This window comes from Aquila chrysaetos, chromosome Z (assembly GCF_900496995.4).
Source record: "Aquila chrysaetos chrysaetos chromosome Z, bAquChr1.4, whole genome shotgun sequence".
Lineage (NCBI taxonomy): Eukaryota > Metazoa > Chordata > Aves > Accipitriformes > Accipitridae > Aquila > Aquila chrysaetos.
In genome coordinates, this window is record NC_044030.1 from 7,988,494 (window position 1) to 8,008,160 (window position 19,667).

The 19,667-nt window shown below is 39.3% G+C and overlaps 1 protein-coding gene across 5 annotated transcripts in view; it reads right to left on the bottom strand.

Moving 5' to 3' along the window:
- Positions 1–19,667, bottom strand: part of MSH3 (mutS homolog 3) — a 118,374-nt gene that overhangs the window by 60,074 nt on the left and 38,633 nt on the right. For all 5 annotated transcript variants that reach the window (XR_005931557.1, XR_005931558.1, XM_030004430.2 and 2 more), the window contains exons 9-12: positions 17,058–17,170; positions 15,574–15,688; positions 8,265–8,349; positions 4,672–4,781 (exon numbers count right to left, since the gene is read on the bottom strand). Coding sequence is in view for 3 of the 5 variants with exons in the window: in XM_030004430.2 (XP_029860290.1) it covers positions 4,672–4,781; positions 8,265–8,349; positions 15,574–15,688; positions 17,058–17,170 (423 nt within the window). In the remaining 2 variants the exon portion in view is untranslated. The remainder of the gene's footprint in view (positions 1–4,671; positions 4,782–8,264; positions 8,350–15,573; positions 15,689–17,057; positions 17,171–19,667) is intronic.

A 19,667-nucleotide genomic window follows, 5' to 3' on the forward strand; every position in this document is an offset into this window, starting at 1 on the left:
GGTCTGGAATACTTTTTAACTAATTAATTCCATGCTTCTGAACTTATACTAATGGTCTGAAAAAATTCAGAGAGAATTCTCTGTCTCCAGCCTTCTTCCACCACCCCGGCACTAGAGATACCAGCAGGGTGCTGGTTGGGGCAGCGCACTGGGAGCACCGAGAAAACACTGAGCTTTGTTCTGGCTACGCCTTGCCACCAGCTCAGGGTCCACACAGAAAGCAGGGAGAGGGACCCTGGGCCTCCAGGTGGGGTGAGCATTGCCCACTTTTATCTCGCAAGTTCTCTGTTACGGCAGAGGCCCAAAACGTTAATGAAACCTTTGATCACCATTCTTTTCCCGTGGCACACTATGTTACATTCGAAGCTTTTAGTTTTTTGCTCTGTATTTACTCCAGTACACTAAGCATATTCTTCGGCTTGCAGTACACCAGAACTGACATGTGTATCCCCAAAACATAGACATGATGTTGTGCGCGTGGGTGAGAGAGTTGTTTTTTTTCCTATTTAACACAGGCTGACAAGGGCAAAGCCTATTCACCCCAAAGCCTTGAGCAAGCTTTCTGTGCTGGAAGTTGCATGACTTCCGAACTCTATGTTTAGGGCATTCTGCTCTCCATAATCTTATCATTAACCTCATTACATTAGCTTCTGCACATCATACATAACATATTAAAAAATTAAGAGAGTCAACAGCATATTAAAGAAATACAGTTTAGGTACTTGTGGATCACTCAGTCTGTTTAAGCTACCTCAAACCACAAATACCCTCAAAAAACAGTAGATATCATGCCAAAGAGAGAAAGAGCATTGTACAAAGTAATATGTTCATGTCATACACACAACAAACATTTTATCAGTTCCAGTTATCCACCCCCCACACCTAAGCTTTTAAAATTTTGCACTAGATACTCTTCTAACTCATAAACTAAGCACTCTGGCAACAAAGGCAAACACTAGCATTTTCCAGGTTATCCTTCACTGAGATAGCAAAGTCTCTACCTTCTCCCTGGCTACAGCACTAGAAACGACACTTCATGATGATCACCCACTGGTATTTAAAAGATATTCTACCTCTCCAGGAACAGAGTAGGGGGGGGGGGGAATTTCTCTTATGCAATGCTTTCCATACATACAGGCCACAGAGTTCTCTGCACAGGAATGGAATTCTACACATATTCCCCTACAGCGGCTATAAATTGCTCAGTACGATACATCTATCTATCTCAAGTTCTACTTTAAGCACCTAGTCACAGCGTTATTAGCTTTACAGCCTGATCTAATATGGAAATAATAAATCTCCATATAATTGTGCTACTCATATACCTTTTTCAGTTTTGAACTCTGTTCAATTCCAGCCAACCTTGACAAGGTCGAGGAAGGTGTTTGTTTGATCTCAAGGAAAGAAATTTCCTACAAATTGTGCAAGAATGAATAGCTGAGCAAGGCAAAGACACAAATTAATACTCAACGAGGAAAAGGATGCAGTATTTGTTCCACAGTTGTCTGTTCTGTTTGGACTCTGGACTGGGTAAGCAGCATTGCTATAGCTTGGAGGCAGTCATAACACTCAGGGAACAGGAAAGGGAGATGCAAAGATGAGGGTGGGAGGGAGTGACCATGGATATAACAGAAAGACAAGGAAAGGCACATTTTGCAGAGATGAGGCTTCAGATTGTCCACTTGCAGGGCAACAACTTCCTTGCACTTTCTTTCATACTACCACCATAGGACAACATAACCATAATATACAACAACAACAAAAGAAAGATGCAAACCAGATCCAGGTTTGCTTAACCACGCCTGTGTTAAACTTATCTTTCTTGTCTTCCTGTAGCTGTTGAAAAAGCAATGACTGTTTCACATCAATTTCAGAGGTTCCAAGATTAATTTTGTATTAGGAAAGAAATTATTTTTAAATGCTGCACACACATGAAAACATAAAGATCACATTGTGTTACAACACTGTATCCTGAGACCAGTTGTTAGCCCTTTTGCTGTCGGCTACGATGACACACAGCTCTACTCCTTCTCCTGCTGAAACTCCATTGCCCGACAGGGAAACAGCACGTTTCATTCAGTCAAAAATGTTCCAACCAACTCAGTTTTCCAGTTCCTTTTCTTTCCACTCCCCTTACAGAAGTTAGGGGAGAAAGGCACTGGATGGAACTTACATTTCAAAGGCATGATAGGCAAGGTGACATAACGCTTCTATAATCCACAAAGATGTAACACCTACAAAAAACAATGACTTTCCTGATTTCTCCTAAGAAGATCAGTCCTCAATGACTCATACATTCCTATCTCATCATCTTTGTATATCTAGGTGGATAAGTGATCACACATGTCTAATGCTTAAAACCTTTTCTTGTAAGTCTCTAAATGTATTACATCACTGATAATCTAATGGATATCTTCAAGTTTGCCCAAACGAGCTGTCTGTACACATTCTACCTTTACTCAACCTAGTGTATGGTTTCTCCCCTGGAAATTTAGTCATCATCCCAAGTGATTTTCAACTATAAGGCATAAAGCAGTAATTACACCCTCTCACTTTTTGATACACCAAGGGAAATGCACCTACCCACTGACTGGAAAAGATGCAGTACAGAAATCTTACTTCGTCTGAAAATGTCACTCCAGGAGGCACAGGTGAATTACAATTACAGAATGTTCTCTAAGTGCATTTGTGTGCATTACTGGAAACAATACTGCCAAATGTCTGATGCACTAAGTATGTGAAATTACAACTTAAGAGTCAGAAAGGGAGAAATACACAGAACAAAATAGCTTTATTAGCTTCAACTGAGGAGTAATGTCATCTCCAACCATGGAACTTCCTTCCATACTGAGAAAGAAGGCTGAAAAAGGGAAGTATCAATCTCTAGAACTACCAAAGAGCAGAGGAGAAAGAGAAGAAACCCAAACTGCAAACTTGTAAAGCTGGTTCTGCACTGAGACAAGGGAGAATCTAAACTAAATTTACTGGTTAAGAAAAAAGGCCTGAAGTCCCCAGGCAAGCAGTTTTCTATTCTCTGTGTCCGGATAAGAACCCTGTCTATTTTACTGTTGAATGGTATTTCACCTGCTGCATCACATATGTGATCATTTGGGAGCAAAATTCCTAGAGGCGCTCCTTTTCAGGTCCCCATCCTCAGTGCTCCCACCACACCAGACCAGGGCCTGTGCTCTGGCTCCCCCCTCTGACAACTTTACAAACAATTCCCAAAAGGTAGTAAGGTGCCTCAAGGGCAGGAAAAGAAATAAACTAATTTATTTCAATTTATTCCTGTAAACTGGCCCAGAAATTTTATGTATATGCTTTTAAGGTGAACACCAGGCACATAATCAACTTCCATAAAGTCTAATACTATTTAGGATGGTTACATCAAAAGCCTTTTTGAAGTGGGTAAGATACATAAAGGAAATTATCAGAAGAATTAAAAAAAAAAAGACATACTGAAGTCAACTTATTAAATCCCTGTCAGAAACTGCACTGTGAAACAGTTAAACCAGTATGGCTCCTACAATTGAAAAGGGTCTCTAATATGCTAAACTAACAAAATAGGAGGGAAAAAATAGCTAAGTGCTTTTCTTACACTACTGAGAAAAGATCTTTACAAAAAGACTAGTAAGAAAATTTAGCAGTGATGCTTCAGAAGTATATTACTTTAATATATTAAATCTGGTGAAGGAAGAAAAATGCATTTGTAGAAACATTTGTAAATTACCAACAACAGCAAGACGCTAAAACATTGGTATACCTCACTATTTAAAACTATTAAAAATTAATAAAAAATAAAACTGTTAAATATATTTACAAAGGTAAAACAGAGGGAAAAATTATTTAGATAACCAAACCAAAAGAATTTTCTGTATGCCATAGCTGAAGTAAACAAAGTGACAACTGAGTAAACTCTACATTCACAATGCTCATGGAATACACATTCAAAGGAACAGATCCAAAAACTTAAAATGTAGGCAACAAACATTCCATGCACTCAATACTGTTATTTACTACATATTCAAGTACAAGACTCCCATAAAGCCTGCAAAGAGAAATCAGAAAAGATGGGAGTCCATTTCAAGACAGACAAGTAAAACCAAGCATGATAGTATTATAAAATAAAGCATTTCTAAAGCATTAATAAAGCATAGCTCAAAATACAAGAATGACCAAACAATCATCACATTTCAGAACTAATAAAAAGAAATACTTTCACATGCAATACACTGTGCACAGGGATAACAGAAACATCCACAGCTACTTTAGAACAAATTAAATACATTAAGGATGTAAATACTTGTGAAGCAAGAAAGACATCAAACATTAATTGCCAAGTTTAGGAATAAAACATCCTCCAACAGCAGGTAATCCTCATCCGTTGCCTGAAAAAGGATACTGAATTACAATGGTGTCTAATCTGATTTCTGCATAAGAATTTCTAACTTGCTCCAAACCTACTCCTCTGAACCACTCAGATGTTCTGTGCCCAAACAGAGCAGTTTAACTCTTTCAAACCTATAGATAACATCCACATCTTCTATCGTATCATTTCCTATGTAAACTCTACTATGGACCTCAGGTTTTCAGGAAAAATAAATACACTGGGCATGCTCAACATGGTAATTATAAAACATAGATTTAGCCCAAGATAAAGAACTATCTCACCTGGATTTCATGAGGGGCTGGGTTACCCATTTCTTCAATTTTCGACGTCCAAAGGAAGTTTTAGTATGATCCAAGACCCACAGTAGGCTTCCTTTTGTTTTCATATCAGTCTAAAATAATAAAAATAGCATAATTATTTTTAACTGAACAATCAGTGTTGTAGTGAAAGGATCTTCACCACACTATGATGCTTAAAAGCAGCACAAAGGAATTCCCGCCACTCCAACCAGTGTCAGCTTCATTGGGGGCCCAACTTAAATGCCTCTATGCAAACACACTTAGCACGGGGAATAAACAAGAGAAGTTAGAGATGTGCACAAGCCTGCAGGGCTATGATCTTACTGGTGTCATGGAGATGTGCTGGGATGCCTTCTATGACTGGAGTGTTGGAATGCAAGGATACAGGCTCTTTAGGAAGGACAAGCAGGGAGACAAGGAGGGATCTCTATGTCAATGACCAGCTGGAGTGCATGGAGCTCTGCCTGGGGACGGATGAAGAACCAACAGAGAGCCTATGGGTCAGGACTAAAGGGAGGGCAGGGGCAGGTGACTTTATAGTGGGGGTCTGCTACAGGCCACCTGACCAGGAAGACCAAGTGAATGAGGCCCTGTATAGAAGGGATAGGAGCAGCCTCATGGTCACAAGCCCTGGTCCTCATGGGGGACTTCAAGCACCCTGATATCTGTTGGAAGGACAACACAGCAGGACATAGCAATCCAGGAGGTTCCTGGAATGTGTTGATGACAACTTCCTTCTCCAAGTGACAGAGAAGCCAATGAGGAGAGGTGCTATGCTAGACCTTGTTCTCACTAACAAGGAGGGACTGGTGGGGAATGTGAAGCTCAAAGGCAGCCTTGGCTGCAGTGACCATCAAATGGTGGAGTTCAAGATCCTTAAGCCAGCGAGGAGGGCACACAGCAAGCTCACTACCCTGGACTTCAGGACAGCAGACTTTGGCCTCTTCAGGATCTGCTTGGTAGAATACCATGGGATACAGCCCTGGAGGGAAGAGGGGCCCAAGAAAGCTGGTGAATAATCAAGGCTAACCTCTCCAAGATCAGGAGCAATGCATCCCAAGAAAGAGGAAGTAGGCAAAACCACCAGGAGGCCTGTGTGGATGAACAAGGAACTCCTGGACAAACTCAAACACAAAAAGGAAGCCTACAGAGTATGGAAGCAAGGACAGGTAGCCTGGGAGGAATACAGAGACATTGTCCAAGCAGCCAGAGATGCGGTTAGGAAACCTAAAGCCCTGATAGAATTAAATATGGCCACAGACATCAGGGGCAACAAGAAAAGCTTCTATAGGTACTTCGGTGATAAAAGGAAGGCTAGAGAAAACATGGGCCCTCTCTGGAAGGAAATGGGAGACCTGGTTACCCAGGACATAGAGAAGGCTGAAGTACTAATGACTTTGTTGCCTCAGTCTTCTCTGGCAAGTGCTCCACCACACCACCCAAGTCGCAGAAGGCCAAGGCAGGGACTGGGAGAATGAAGAACCAACCATGTAGGAGAAGATCAGGTTCGAGACCATCTAAGGAACCTGAAGGTGCACAAGTCCATGGGACCTCATGAGATACATCCACGGGTCCTGAGGGAACTGGAAGATGAAGTGGCTAAGCCACTATCCATCATATTTGAAAAGTCATGGCAGTCCAGTAAAGTTCCCACTAACTGGAGAAGGGGAAACATAACCCCCATTTTTAAAAAGGGAAAAAAGGAAGACTTGGGGAACAACAGGCCTGTCAGTCTCACCTCTGTGTCCAGCAAGATCATGGAGCAGATCCTCCTAGAAACTATGCTAAGGCACGTGGAAAATAAGAAGGTGATTGCTGACAGCCAACAGGGCTTCACTAAGGGCAAATCATGCCTGATAAATTTGGTGGCCTTTTACAGTGGGGTTACAGTGTTGGTGGATAAGGGAAAAGCAATGGACGTAATCTACCTAGACTTGTGCAAAGCATTTGATGCTGTCCTGCACGACATCCTTGTCTCTAAATTGGAGAGACATGGATTTGATGGATGGACCACTTGGTGGATAAGGAATTGGCTGGATGGTCACACTCAAAGAGTTGTGGTCCACAGCTCGATGTCCAAGTGGAGACTGGTGATAAGTGATGTCCCTCAGGGGTGGGTATTGGGACCAGCCCTGTTTAACATCTTTGTTGGTTACACAGACAGTGGGATTGAGTGCACCCTCAGCAAGTTTGCAGACCACACCAAGCTGTGTGGTGTGGTTGACACGCTGGAGGGAAGGGATGCCATCCAGAGGGACCTTGACAGGCTTGAGAGGTGGGCCGGTATGAACTTCACGAAGTTCATGAAGGCCAAGTGCAAGGTGCTGCACATCAGGGCAAACCCAAGTATAAATACAGGCAGGGTGATGAGTGGATTGAGAGCAGCCCTGAGGAGAAGGACTTGGGGCTGTTGGTTGATGAAAAGCTCAACATGACCCAGCAATGTGCATCTGCAGCCCAGAAAGCCAACTGTATCCTGAGGTGCATCAAACGAAGTGTAACCAGCAGGTTGAGGGAGGTGGCTCTGCCCCTCAACTCCGCCCTGGTGAGACCCCACCTGCAGTACTGCCTTCAGCTCTGGGGCCCCCAGCATAAGAAGCACATGGACCTGTTGCAGCAAGTCCAGAGGAGGGCCACGAAGATGATCAGGGGGCTGGAGCACCTCTCCTGTGAGGACAGGCTGAGAGAGTTGGGGTTGTTCAGCCTGAAGAAGAGAAGAGAAGGCTCCAGGGAGACCTTATAGCAGCCTCCCAGTACCTAAAGGGGGGGCCTACAAGAAAGCTGGAGAGGGACTTTTTACAAGGGCATGTAGCAGTAGGACAAGGAGTAATGGCTTTAAAAAGAGGGTAGATTTAGATTAGATGCAAGGAAGAAGTTCTTCACTGTGAGGGTGGTGAGGCACTGGAACAGGTTGCCCAGAGAGGCTGTGGACGCCCCCTCCCTGGAAGTGTTCAAGGCCAGGTTGGATGGGGCTTTGAGCAAGTCTTGTGGGAGGTGTCCCTGCCCATGGCAGGTGGTTGGAACTACATGATCTTTAAGGTCCCTTCCAACCCAAACCATTCTATGATTCTGTTTAGGCTTTAAGATAAGGCAACTGCATGTTCGTTTACTGATCTTGTTCACCAACAATGCCTTACATAAAGTACCTCCAGTCATAAGATACTGAAGCATATTTTTCCTTTAGCCAGAAAATCTTTTTAGAAAATGACTGGAATAAATTAAACAAGTTACATTAAGTCCGTGCCTAAAGGTCTGTGCAGTAGCACAAAAGAAAAAACAAACCCTACTGAAGTCATATCACTTGTATGCAGTTGCTCAAGAACTCAAACTTCAGGGAAGTTCTTTGGTAGTCAAGTGCAATAAGGTTCCTAACTCACATACTAAAAGCCAGCACAGATTAACTTTCATTTATGCTTCTGAAAACATAATCTTCCTTCAGTTTGATCCTATTTAAAATAATTTAAACCTTCTCGGTGAGATATGCAAACCAACTTAAGTAACTTCATTGGGAAAATTATGTCAAACAGCTCTGAAAATCTCAGCATTTATTAAAACAACATTGCATTTGTTCTTACCTGATTCTGTAAAATTTCGAGATTTTTCATTGTTGTCCCATTAATTGTCATGTATTCAGTTTCACTTGACAACCGTTTGAAATTGCTGGGGAGAGGAATTTCATATATTTTAAGTTCGGGCACAGACATAATGGTGAAACACTGTCAAGTTTCTCACATTAGAGAATATATTAGTTATGCAAAATAAAAAAAAGTCAAGAAGAAATTAAAATCTATTCAAATAAATAAAAGAACTGAAAACTAATAACTTCTCGTAATTTACTGCTTGGGAAAACAAGAGTTATGACTCACTTCCCAGTTTCCTACAATGACTCTGAGAAAGCTCAGAATAAAATCCAGTTCTCTCATTATCTAATCCTGATCCACTAAATGGTTAAGGAAGTACCCCTTCTTCAGTCTATGCTGAAACTGAAGAAGTACGTGCTTTTGTTAGTGTTCTGTTATAACCACTGTAGGATTAGGGGCAGGGATAGGACTAAGAATTAATACTTCAAGAGTGGAACAGACTTTTAACTCAACTCATCATCAAAACAACATATGAAAATACATATTCTTATTTTTTCCTACTATTACAAATTTCAACAGGCTGTTAGTTTAAGTATTTAGGAAAATAAAATAGGGCGTATTTAAACTATTGAATTTTATTTTTACTACGAAATACCCATGACCAAAATTACTTGACTTTTTGACACTCCCTAACAGAACTGGATGAGACAAACCCAAAGGTTGTGTTGGTTTAGAATCAACATTAATAAAATAATTGTATTAGATGTGTAATCATATTAGCTATGAAAATTATTTCAGTCTCAGACATACCCATGTGGTAGTCAGGACCATGAAGTACAAGATCCTCACTAAATGCTTCTGACAAATCAAGTCATGATTGTCTAGGTTAATCATACTGCTGACTGCCCTTTGCACAAAATCTAGGACACTCTTTATTGTCTTAGACTAAACTGAATTACTTGCTGGGTAGGATTTAAAACTGCTTTCTTGACTTTTCACAAAATTTTTTTCAGTGCATTCAATTTTAAACTCTCTGGGGGAGCACTCAAATGCTCAAACTTCTGATAGGCACACAGCAGCATTATTGCTATATTAAAAACAAAAACAGCACTAAAACTTTCAGAAACATGAAATATTCAGAGACTAACATTGTATATTTATGTTGTATGCAGGTGTTTGGGCCTGCTAGCAAATTTGTTCCTAAATAATGGGTCAAATTACAAGTATTTTCCACAGAACTAAAAAAAAAAAAAAAAAACCCAAACCCCTAGATTCAGTTGAGTGCCCTCAAGAAGTTCAGTAATAGTTTGGAAATACAGCCGACTCAGAACTGTACCCATAGTCATAATTACCCTGCTCTAGTGTGCTACCCCAGCAACCAACAAAGCCGACTAGCAAAACAAAACCTTGGAGGCAAAAGCAGCAGCACTTTCCAAAGCACATGACAGTATAAGCAACAAAACAATACTTCCTTTTATTATCTTCAGTCACAACTGCTGATGCTGGCAAAAATAAAATAGGATTGATTTCTGCTTGGCTCCCAATCCCTATGATCAACAGCAAATCCTACCCACTCTTCCAAAGGCACCTCTTCTGCATCTAGGACTTAGCTAAACTGCAGTTTCCCCATTTGCTGCATTTCAATTTGCCACTACTCAAGCCTGTGATCTCTTAAACCCAGCTGCATAAGAACCATGCCTTTCCATCTCTTCCCAAAAGCAAAATGGATGCTTTTGGCTGTTTCTGTCAACCTTCACTCACCCATACATGAGTCTCAAGGTTGTGGATATACTGGTTCTAGTGTTTCCCCACTTCACCTGGCTTCAGAGCACTTAACATAGAGCGTATCCTGTTCACAGCAAGCTTGCTCTCTGGTAGTATTTAAAGACAACTAACCCTGCTCCACTGCAGAGTATATTTACTATTCTTTCAGAATCAGATATGCTAAAGTTGTTCTCACAGCATAAATTATGTGTGGTTTATATTATCCAGGTGTTTGCTTTATCTGAGTTACTCCACCCTGCTATTAACGTGGGTAATTGAGAGCTTAGAGTATATGAATAATAGCCAAGATCAACTGCAGTATATGCCCAACCAACAATTCCAGATGTCACAGCATAGAACATGTTTCGCTTCCACCCCCTCATCTTCCTTCAGCTTGGGATCAGAACTTGATAAAAATGTGAACAAAGACAGACTCTTTGTAGGGAATTTAGGGACCAAATGGCATAAGAAGAAGGTTGTAAACAAATATTAAGTCACTGCTGGTTTTGCAGCAAGGGTGTCAACACATTCCTTGTGAGATATTCTAAAGTGCTGCTATCAGCCACTTCCTGCAACAGTAAAAATGAGCCTTCAAAATCACTTCAACTGGATCACAATGCCGTAATTCCTTCTGTAGGTGACAGTGTGACCTGAGTTACAAAAAACAGACTTGCAACCGTCTCAAGTACTTAAACAGCACAAAACACAAGTGATGGAAATAGCTGGCAAGTCCATCACTGAGGAGCAAGGCAAGGTAGGATCATGCCATCTGGGCTGAGAAAAATTTAAAGAGGAAACAAAAAGAAACAAGCTTCTAGCAAGATTTAGGAAACTTTTGGGGAATACTCATGAGCAAGAGGTTCCTACTCATAAAATGACTTTTCAGAGTAGAACCACACTTGATGATGAGTATTAAAGGGTTACTGTGATTGCTTTAGGACAGTAACCTACAACCTTAGACTTCGATTCTTAAGTGTTACCTGTGAAATTGGATCTTCTTGGTCATTCTGCCTCCTGAGCAGCTTGCAGCGAAGGGCACTTTTTATGCTTTATTCATTATTTTCTCCACAGGAGATAGTATATCTAATTTTGTACTCTGTAACCCAGCCTAAGTGAATGCATCTTATTCAGATCAGTAGTTTTCAACTACATTAATTTTGCAAATCTGTAAAAACTTGCCAGTGAAGCTGCAAGGCACTGTATTGAAAGCCTACTAAGAAGCAGTTTTTCTTTGCTCAATTACCTTTTACAAACCTCTAGAGCCCATGTCTTTGAGGTTTCTAAGGGTGAATAAGCCACAGTACAAACCTATATATTTAGACAAGAGTTACAGGAATCCCTATTTAGCTTTAAGGAGTAAAAACAAGTCTCTCAATTTCTCAGAAGCATTAGCTTTCTTTAGGTATGAAAGACATTTACCACAGTCTAAGTAGTGAAGGACATCAAGCCCAGACTATGTTTTGTATTTAATTAACCAGTTTTAAATTTATTAGCAAATATTGCCACAGGGCTAGAACTTCTGATCTGGATCCCTAATGTGATAGGAGTCCCGAAAGTTCTCGCTAACCCAGTAACAAAATAAACCAAACACACACAAAACAAAACTGAGAAATACAAAACAAATAATAAGAACAGAAATGAGAGAACCTGAGAAGGATTAAGAGAAACAAAAAACCCTCCATCATTTTTATGCTGAATTAGTCTTCTTTTCCTCCACTGAACTCACCCCAAGGAGTGGGCCTGCAACCTTGTTCTACCCAAAGAGAAACCAAAAAACCTCCATCATTTTTATTCTGATTTAGTCTTCTTTTCCTCCACTGAACTCACCCCAAGGAGTGGGCCTGCAACCTTGTTCTACCCAGATGTCTGCACTCTCTCAGGCCACTTTCCTTGCACACAGCCGCAGCACTCCTACAAGCTCCAAACGTCCAGAGTGCAAGAGGTCCCACCTCCTGCCCTTCTTCTGTGGTCTCAAAAGAGATGGCAAATCCTTTGCTAAGCACCTCTTCTTAGTGTCTGAAAACCATGCCTTTCCTTTTTCAGTCCCTCATGCTCCTAGGCTGACTGTGAAACCTCCCAAAATCGTTTCAGTACACCCCTTCACATAGTGAGAGTGGGTAAATAAACTGGTACATTGTCAGAAACATCATGTATACAAGACATCATCTGCACCTGAAAGATATGAAAGCCTTATGAACATCATTCCCTTGATTTCTATGACATTTCCCCTGAAAATTCAAGGATGTCCACTATTTTAAGCTGAAGAACTTACATTTTGACTTCTCTGTTAATTTCATCTTGCCAACTCCCTTCCAGCCCTACTATAAGGTACAATCAAATATTTCTCCTTTTCTTGAATTCTTTCTCTTTCCTCTCCTCCCTCAAAGTAATTTTTTACCCTCCCTTCTCTTTCACTTCTGCCTGCATCTTCTATCTTCACTGCTGGTAGTTCTCCAATCCCAAAGCTACTCCCCTCCTTCAGAAAGATACCTGGCTCTTCCATTCCCTGCATTTCTTGAAGTTCATCTATCACTGTTCAAAATCTGAGAACTACAGTCTCTCTCTCTTCCGTCTCCAATATGCTGGAAAACACGTAGGTAAAATTAAAATACACCGAAACACATTTCCCCAGCAACTACTATGCAAATGATGATTTTTCAAGCAAAACTGGGTACTTAGTTGTATTTGAAAACCTCTCCTAGATGTGTACCGACTTCTTGTCAAAAGCCAGTAAAGGTCTCTCAGTATGTAAAGGTATTAGAACACATTGATTAAAAAAAGCTTGTATCATTCGTTACTAAATCTGTTCTTACTTGCTGCTAGAGCTGTAATGCAGTCTAGCCATATCCCAAGGTCCTGCTGTGGCAGAAATCTTTTTTTCTTTTTAATATCTTGCTTTATTTAGGATCTTAACAGTGGATTTGAAAACTTCATCTAAATATTAAAACAAAATTTGTTTCCCCCCCACTAATGAGGATCCTTGATCATTTACGTAATGTTTCATGACTCCTACTATTAAATTGAGCTGGAATTTTTTTCAGCTGGGAGAAGTGTCTTTATCCAAAGAAGGTACAGAGGTGTAAGGAATTTTTTTGTCATTCTTCCTATCAAATAGGTCTTTTTCATCCAGATCTGTGGATCTGTGTCACTTACATTAATAAACTGAAAACTGTCTCACAACTCTGACTTCATGCTCACTGACTTATCAGTATATGCTTACTGACCTGAATTCTCCTAGGAATTTTAAGTTGCTTGACAGTGCAATGGAAGTATTTCTCCTCTATTTCCTGCAGAATCACAGAATATCCCTGAGCCTGATATCCTTTGCTTAAAAGACTATCTAAATACTGAAAAGGGAAAGCATTTCACTGGCTTTAGGAATAATATTGAAATTGAGTTTGCCTAGTATTTGGCTCACTATTTCAATAGATGTGACACACTAAAAACAGCAAGCAGAATTCAGTATCAGGTAGTCAAAGCAGTAAAGGGTTTAGAAATAAATATGGTAGAATCCAAGGTCCTGAGCACAGGAACAAAGTTATCTCAAAGAAAGTATTTTATTTGTTCATAGCCTATCACCAAGATATCAAATAGTTCATTGCCTTTCCACTCAGATGCTCATACATTCACATAAAGTCCATTAGAGCAACCTTCAGCAGGCAAATGTCAACTCTAAGATTTAGTGCTTTTCCTTCCCAGTCTGTAATTATACTTGATTTTAAGATGTAGCTATTACAAATGTGACTGACTGCTGCTAGATAAGCCTTCACATAATGATGTTTCTCCTCTGCTACTGAATTACTTCTACATAAAAGATCGATTTTGTATTTCCCCCATCTGAAAGAACATTCACCTTATGTGTGATTGCACATAGGGCACTGTGACAACAGTGATCTATGAGTGTGACCACGGAATGGCATTTCCTTGGAGTTCACTTCCTTCTTCAGAAATGCTCACAAGATTTCTCCAGCCATCCAAGCATTTTCAAACAAACCAAAACAAACAACAACAAAAAAAACCAAACAAAAAAGCTCCAAACCGAACCAAAACAAAAGCTAACCAAAGAGAATCGGGAACACCATGGTGCTAGAACACCACAGATCAGAGTGCTCCTTGATGGATGAGGCAGGGTAGCTGGCTTAGAAGATGCTACAGGAATTCTTTCTTCATTAGGCCTGTAAGCTCAGCAAACGTTGTTAACATTTTAATAGTACTTGGAGAAAGGAAGGGCAACTTAAGGAAGAAAATTCATTCCAAAATCCAGAAAACTCAGGTATATAGAACTTCCAAATATTTTAGTAGATAGCTGAAAAATGTTTAAAGCTGACATCTGCAGTCAATTTTTTAAATGCAGCTGCATTTTAAAAAAACTGGTAATGTAGGGAGCCCTTCAAAATAAGGATTGAAACTTTAAGAATCTCATACAACATGTGAATGATCTACAACGGACATGACATAGTTCTACGTTTCCAGTTTGCAGCCAGCCTCACTTCATTAAATCCTGCCTGCTTACAGGACAGAGGAATACTGACACAACCAAGAAAATATTTTGCACAGGATCCATAACAGATAAAGATGTTTTAATAAAGCATTTAATAAGCCTCAAACCTATTTTCAAACCTAAGCCAGGTAGGATAGCAATCTTTTATACTTGTGCAAGATGGATAAAAAGGTGCTTGAGTGGCAATATCTTTCCATTTTCATTTGATTTCACCTGCACAATCCTGTTACAAATTTTGACTACTCATTTGAGCATACCTACTAAACCTAAGTGTTGGGACTACTTAAGGGAAGATTATCTCCATGTCTGTGTGTTTTTGTAGTAACTTTGCACAAATGGTGATGGTCTATCAACAACTTTCTGTATGACTGTTCCCCCACTCCTAGTAACCACTGAGCCAATTCAAGCAATTTTTCAGAAAGCCAGGATGTGTTGAACATCTGTTTTCTTTATAATTGATAACTGGATTCACCAACTAAAACAGACCTGCTGAGTACTGTCTAAATATTAATACACATTAGCATTTATACATGCTTCCAGAGCTATAGAAAGAGCAAATTATTTACACAGCTCTGGCAAAATAAAACAACATCTGCAAAGCTAAATTACAGCATTATTTATTTTTTTTAAAGCTGCCAAAAATACCCCAAATTTTGTTCACAAAATAAAACTGAGGTTGAGATATGATGGCTGATATTAACAAACTTTAAAATTCCCCCCTAGTATCTACCAGTTTTTGCGCCTTGTTTGTTTTCAATAACACTTAGCAGCAGTACATGTTCATTTACATTACTGATAGTAATGTCTAGACAAACATACTTCATAAAGACTTTCATGAAACGCCACTTAAGAAATCACTTGATTCTTTCACTTCTGATTAGGAGCTCAAATGTAAGGTATAATTTTTACAAAGACTATGTTTATCACTCTAGCAGGTGGGTTCATTACATTGAAGGGAAGTTGTCTGCTGAAACTTACAAGATAACACTGGTACATGTACTGGCGCTTTGAATTGGAAGTTTATATAAGGCAACTTACCTTGGATTGTAAAGCATCCTCTCCAAATTAAATTCTTTGAGGTATACAATTACTGCTGCCAGAGAGCAAATAACAGGCTTATCTAAGCTTAGTATTACAGATAGTTTTTGAGGACCTAAAAAAAAGTGATTTTCTTGTTAACTCACTGTTTACTACTTATGTATTTTAGAAAAAGCATAATCTATTTTTCAATTTAATCAAATAGATATCTGTAAAATATGTACAGTGTTCTATGATATCTATAAATCAAGATAAAGTGAGGTTCCAAAAATAACACTTATGGTTCCAAAGAGTGTAGAACATCACAATAATGTAAACACATTATGAAACATAAAACATTTGACTCCACAGATTTTTCTTCATAAAAACACTAACTCTTGGCATAAGAAATTTCTAAATATACAAACTAACAAGCAAATTCTGAAATCTCCATTACTGCAGGCAACATCTGTGCAAGTTAAAAGGAATGAACAGGCCTTGGCACATGTGATGATTTATTTGCCTTGGCCAGTCTGCAGGATATGGTTCCATCTTTGTGAGACAGCTATTTGTATTTGATAGTGTTTCTAAAGAGTGCTCTACTACAGTCCCCGTTCCAGTTAACAATAGGAAAGTTCACTCCATGATATCTCAACAAAAATTGCAATTTTTTTAAAACCCTATTTAGTTAACTTTTTTCAGAGTTGTTTTTTAAAGCTGTTCTTCTGTTAAGAGTGTTAACACACACAAGAACTTGAGGAAACATTTCAGATGGTGAATAATTTCCCTCAGTTGCTATATATGTGTGAATTTTAATCTGTCTAAACACACATCTTCAAGCTAAGAAAACAAAAAAAGGGATGCTAGCCCTGTATTCATTTCTATTTAAATAATATTCACTTTGAACGTTCACTTCCTCCAAGCTCAAAAAAGATCCCAATGTGCAGAAAATTAAGCAAAGGTGGCAAAAGGCTTGCAGGGATGACAAAGATGCTCCTGATTAACGCAAACATAAAAAAGGAGGAGTACGACAGGTGGAAGCTGGGACAGGTGATGCAGGAAGAATATAGACACATTGTTCGAGCTTGCAGGGATGGGGTTAGGAAAACCAGAGCCCACCTGGAGTTGAGACTGGCAAGTTACATGAAGGGCAACAAGAGCTTCTACAAGTACATCAGCAGCAAAAGTAAGACAAGGGAAAAGGTGGGGCCACTGCTCAATGGGGCAGCAGATCTGGTGACAAAGGACATGGAAGAGGCTGAGGAACTTTGTCTTGGTCTTTACTGGTAAGATGTGCCTTTAGGAATCCAAGGCCTCTCAGACCACTGGGAAATTCTGGAGCAATGAAGATTTCTCCTTAACAGAGGAGAATCAAGTTAGGGAACACTTAAACAAATTGGACATAGATAAGTCCATGAGACCTGATGGGATGCACCCACATGTATTCCTTTATCTATGTAAAAGCTAAAAGAATGCATGCTTCAAAGACATTCTGAATGACATACCTGTAGTATCAGGCACTTCTTTTGCATAAAAATCAGTAATCAGCTGGAAAGCATGGCTGTATTCAAAATGGAGGTTTTCCATCCTTTCTATCCTAATTCTGTCATCCCGTAACCTGCAAAGAAAAAATAATTGACTTTCAGTATTTATGCTCCCCTCATGAAGAACACTTAAGTAGGTTACAAAGGTGTACTTTCTTTCACCTTTCCTTTGTTAAGAAGTGAATGGGTAAAGAATGAAGAGATGAGCTACTTCAGTGGGTTGAGAACATTTTTAAGTGTGGTGGTTTTTTTTAAACGTTTCTTCTTTCCATTGTAAAAGTGCAAATAAATAAAACCCAAACAGCAAGAGCAAGCAAGCCCAAAAGAGAATTCAAGGGGTTGTCTACTATACCTGCAAGGTAGATGTATGGAAGTTTTCATCAATCATAACAAGTATTTGCCTTACCTGTTCTTAAAGACTTATAAAGATTAAACAGTGAAGCAATTCTCCTGTGCTATTACCATATTTAATTATCCTTTATCTTTAAAGGCTTTGTTCTATGATACACAACTTGTGCAACAGTAACCTGTTGCATCTTTTCCTATATGCAGCTGAAATAAAGTATTCCTGTCCTTTATTTCACAACTATTTGAAGACTTTTCTCTACCTTTTGCTAAAAGGCTTGATTTCTTTCAGTCTTTTTGCAGTCCAGGCTGTCAAGGATGTTATTAGTGATAACCTACTTGGCCTCAGACTATCCAGTCTCATACTACCATGGGACATGAATTAACCAAACACTTCTAGCACATTGGAATTATGCCAATGAGAGGGATTGTGTAGGTATTATAGGAAGGAAACTAATCAATACTCTTTTCGCAGGGCTTTTCGACTTCACAGGAAAAAACAAACAGACGGGTTTTCTGCATTACATTGTACATATTCCCATCTGAAAGAATCAATATGTCTCTGAGGCTCAACTCTTAAAAATGAGAGTTATTTTCCTATAATACATGTCCAACTAACTGAGTCTTAGAGGTCTGCCTTTTCTCAGCACATCCTAGATGATCCCTTGCTTACTTCGAGTGCCTTAGTTTTCACTGACTGATCCAATTAAGTTTTCAGTCTCTATACCCTCTGGGATTCCCCTCTGCCCCAACCCTACTCAGAATGAGCAAACATTTTTAAAGCAAATGGATTTCTGTAAAAGACAATTAGTCTGTGCTCCTCAACCTCCAATAACTATCAGCTATTTTCTTCCTTGCATTTTTCACTTGCTCCAACCTTCACTAATAATCTGCTCTAACACTTCCATCCATTTTGCTAAATTAGCATGCATACTCACTACAGCCTTTTGCAAGAATACCACTTCAGCATTAAACTTTTTCAAATGTGTTGTATGGTATCTGGAGATTAGCAGAGTACAAGCCTTTGAATCAGTCCTGCAAGGCAGCAGGGCTTTTCTGTTGACCAGGGCTGAGTAGGGACTTACTTTAAACAGGATTTTATTTTTCATTTCTACTTCTTATGCTTTTGTAACACCACCTTCAGAAAAGCAAGGCTTAGCAAGGTCTGCAGAGCTAATTTTTAGAACCAAAGTCAAAACAGGAGGCTTTGGGGGGTAATTCACTGGATGATTCATGTCACACCTGCTTGTTTTTACAGTAATGGTTAAAAATTGTCATTTTCGTTAATGCATTTGTGATTTTCTTTCATTTCATAACCAAATTTATCCAACTCCTTAGCATAAACTTTGACAAATTATAGTTACAATCAATGTAACTTGAGTGACTTCTTATAGCAGTACTTTCGTTCATCAACTATATTGATAGGAAATAGTTCAAATTAGAATTAGACAACTCAGTGATTTGTAAAGATCTTCACATATTTTAATATTTATATTCTAGATATGGCATCATCAAACAAATATCTGACACTTTATCTGAAAGTATGCAGCTGATATTCTAGATAAAGTAAAAAAACTGGAAGGTTATAGATATCTACCGAATGTACAGAAAAAACTGAATTTTTATCAAGATGTATGAAAACAAAATTTGCTGCAGAAGGTTTTCATGTCTGTCCTTTGTTTAGCCAGATGATCACCCATAGGCCATTTTTCTGATTATAGCCAGAATGATATGTTGATGCTTATGTTGATGCTTTATCTCTCCAGCTACCCATGCCTATTTCAATCAGAAGTCAATTTGCCATCAACTTTTGTAAACATCATTCTTGTCAGAACATCTACAATGAACGGCTGTGCAACTCATCCAGTGTTTTATTGATATCTTTTCCAGTACTTCTGAAGACAAGCAATCCTCATAGTCCCATGACACTGATAGGGTTAGTCAATGATGAAACTCAACTTTTCAAAACGTTTTTACTTTCCTTGCACAACTTCTTCTGCTACCACCCTGAACTGGATATTGAGCAAACAGAGAGGTTTCAGGGTTTCAAACTGTCAACTGATGGTACAAATGAACCTATAGTGCCCCTCATTAAAATTCCCTGCTCTCTAAACGCACTGGGATTTGATGCAGAACTCTTTCCTCACAAGATGAGTTATGGAATCTGCTTTAAGAGATGGTCATCAGCCACAGTTACAAATATGAAACCTATGTGTCCATAAACAG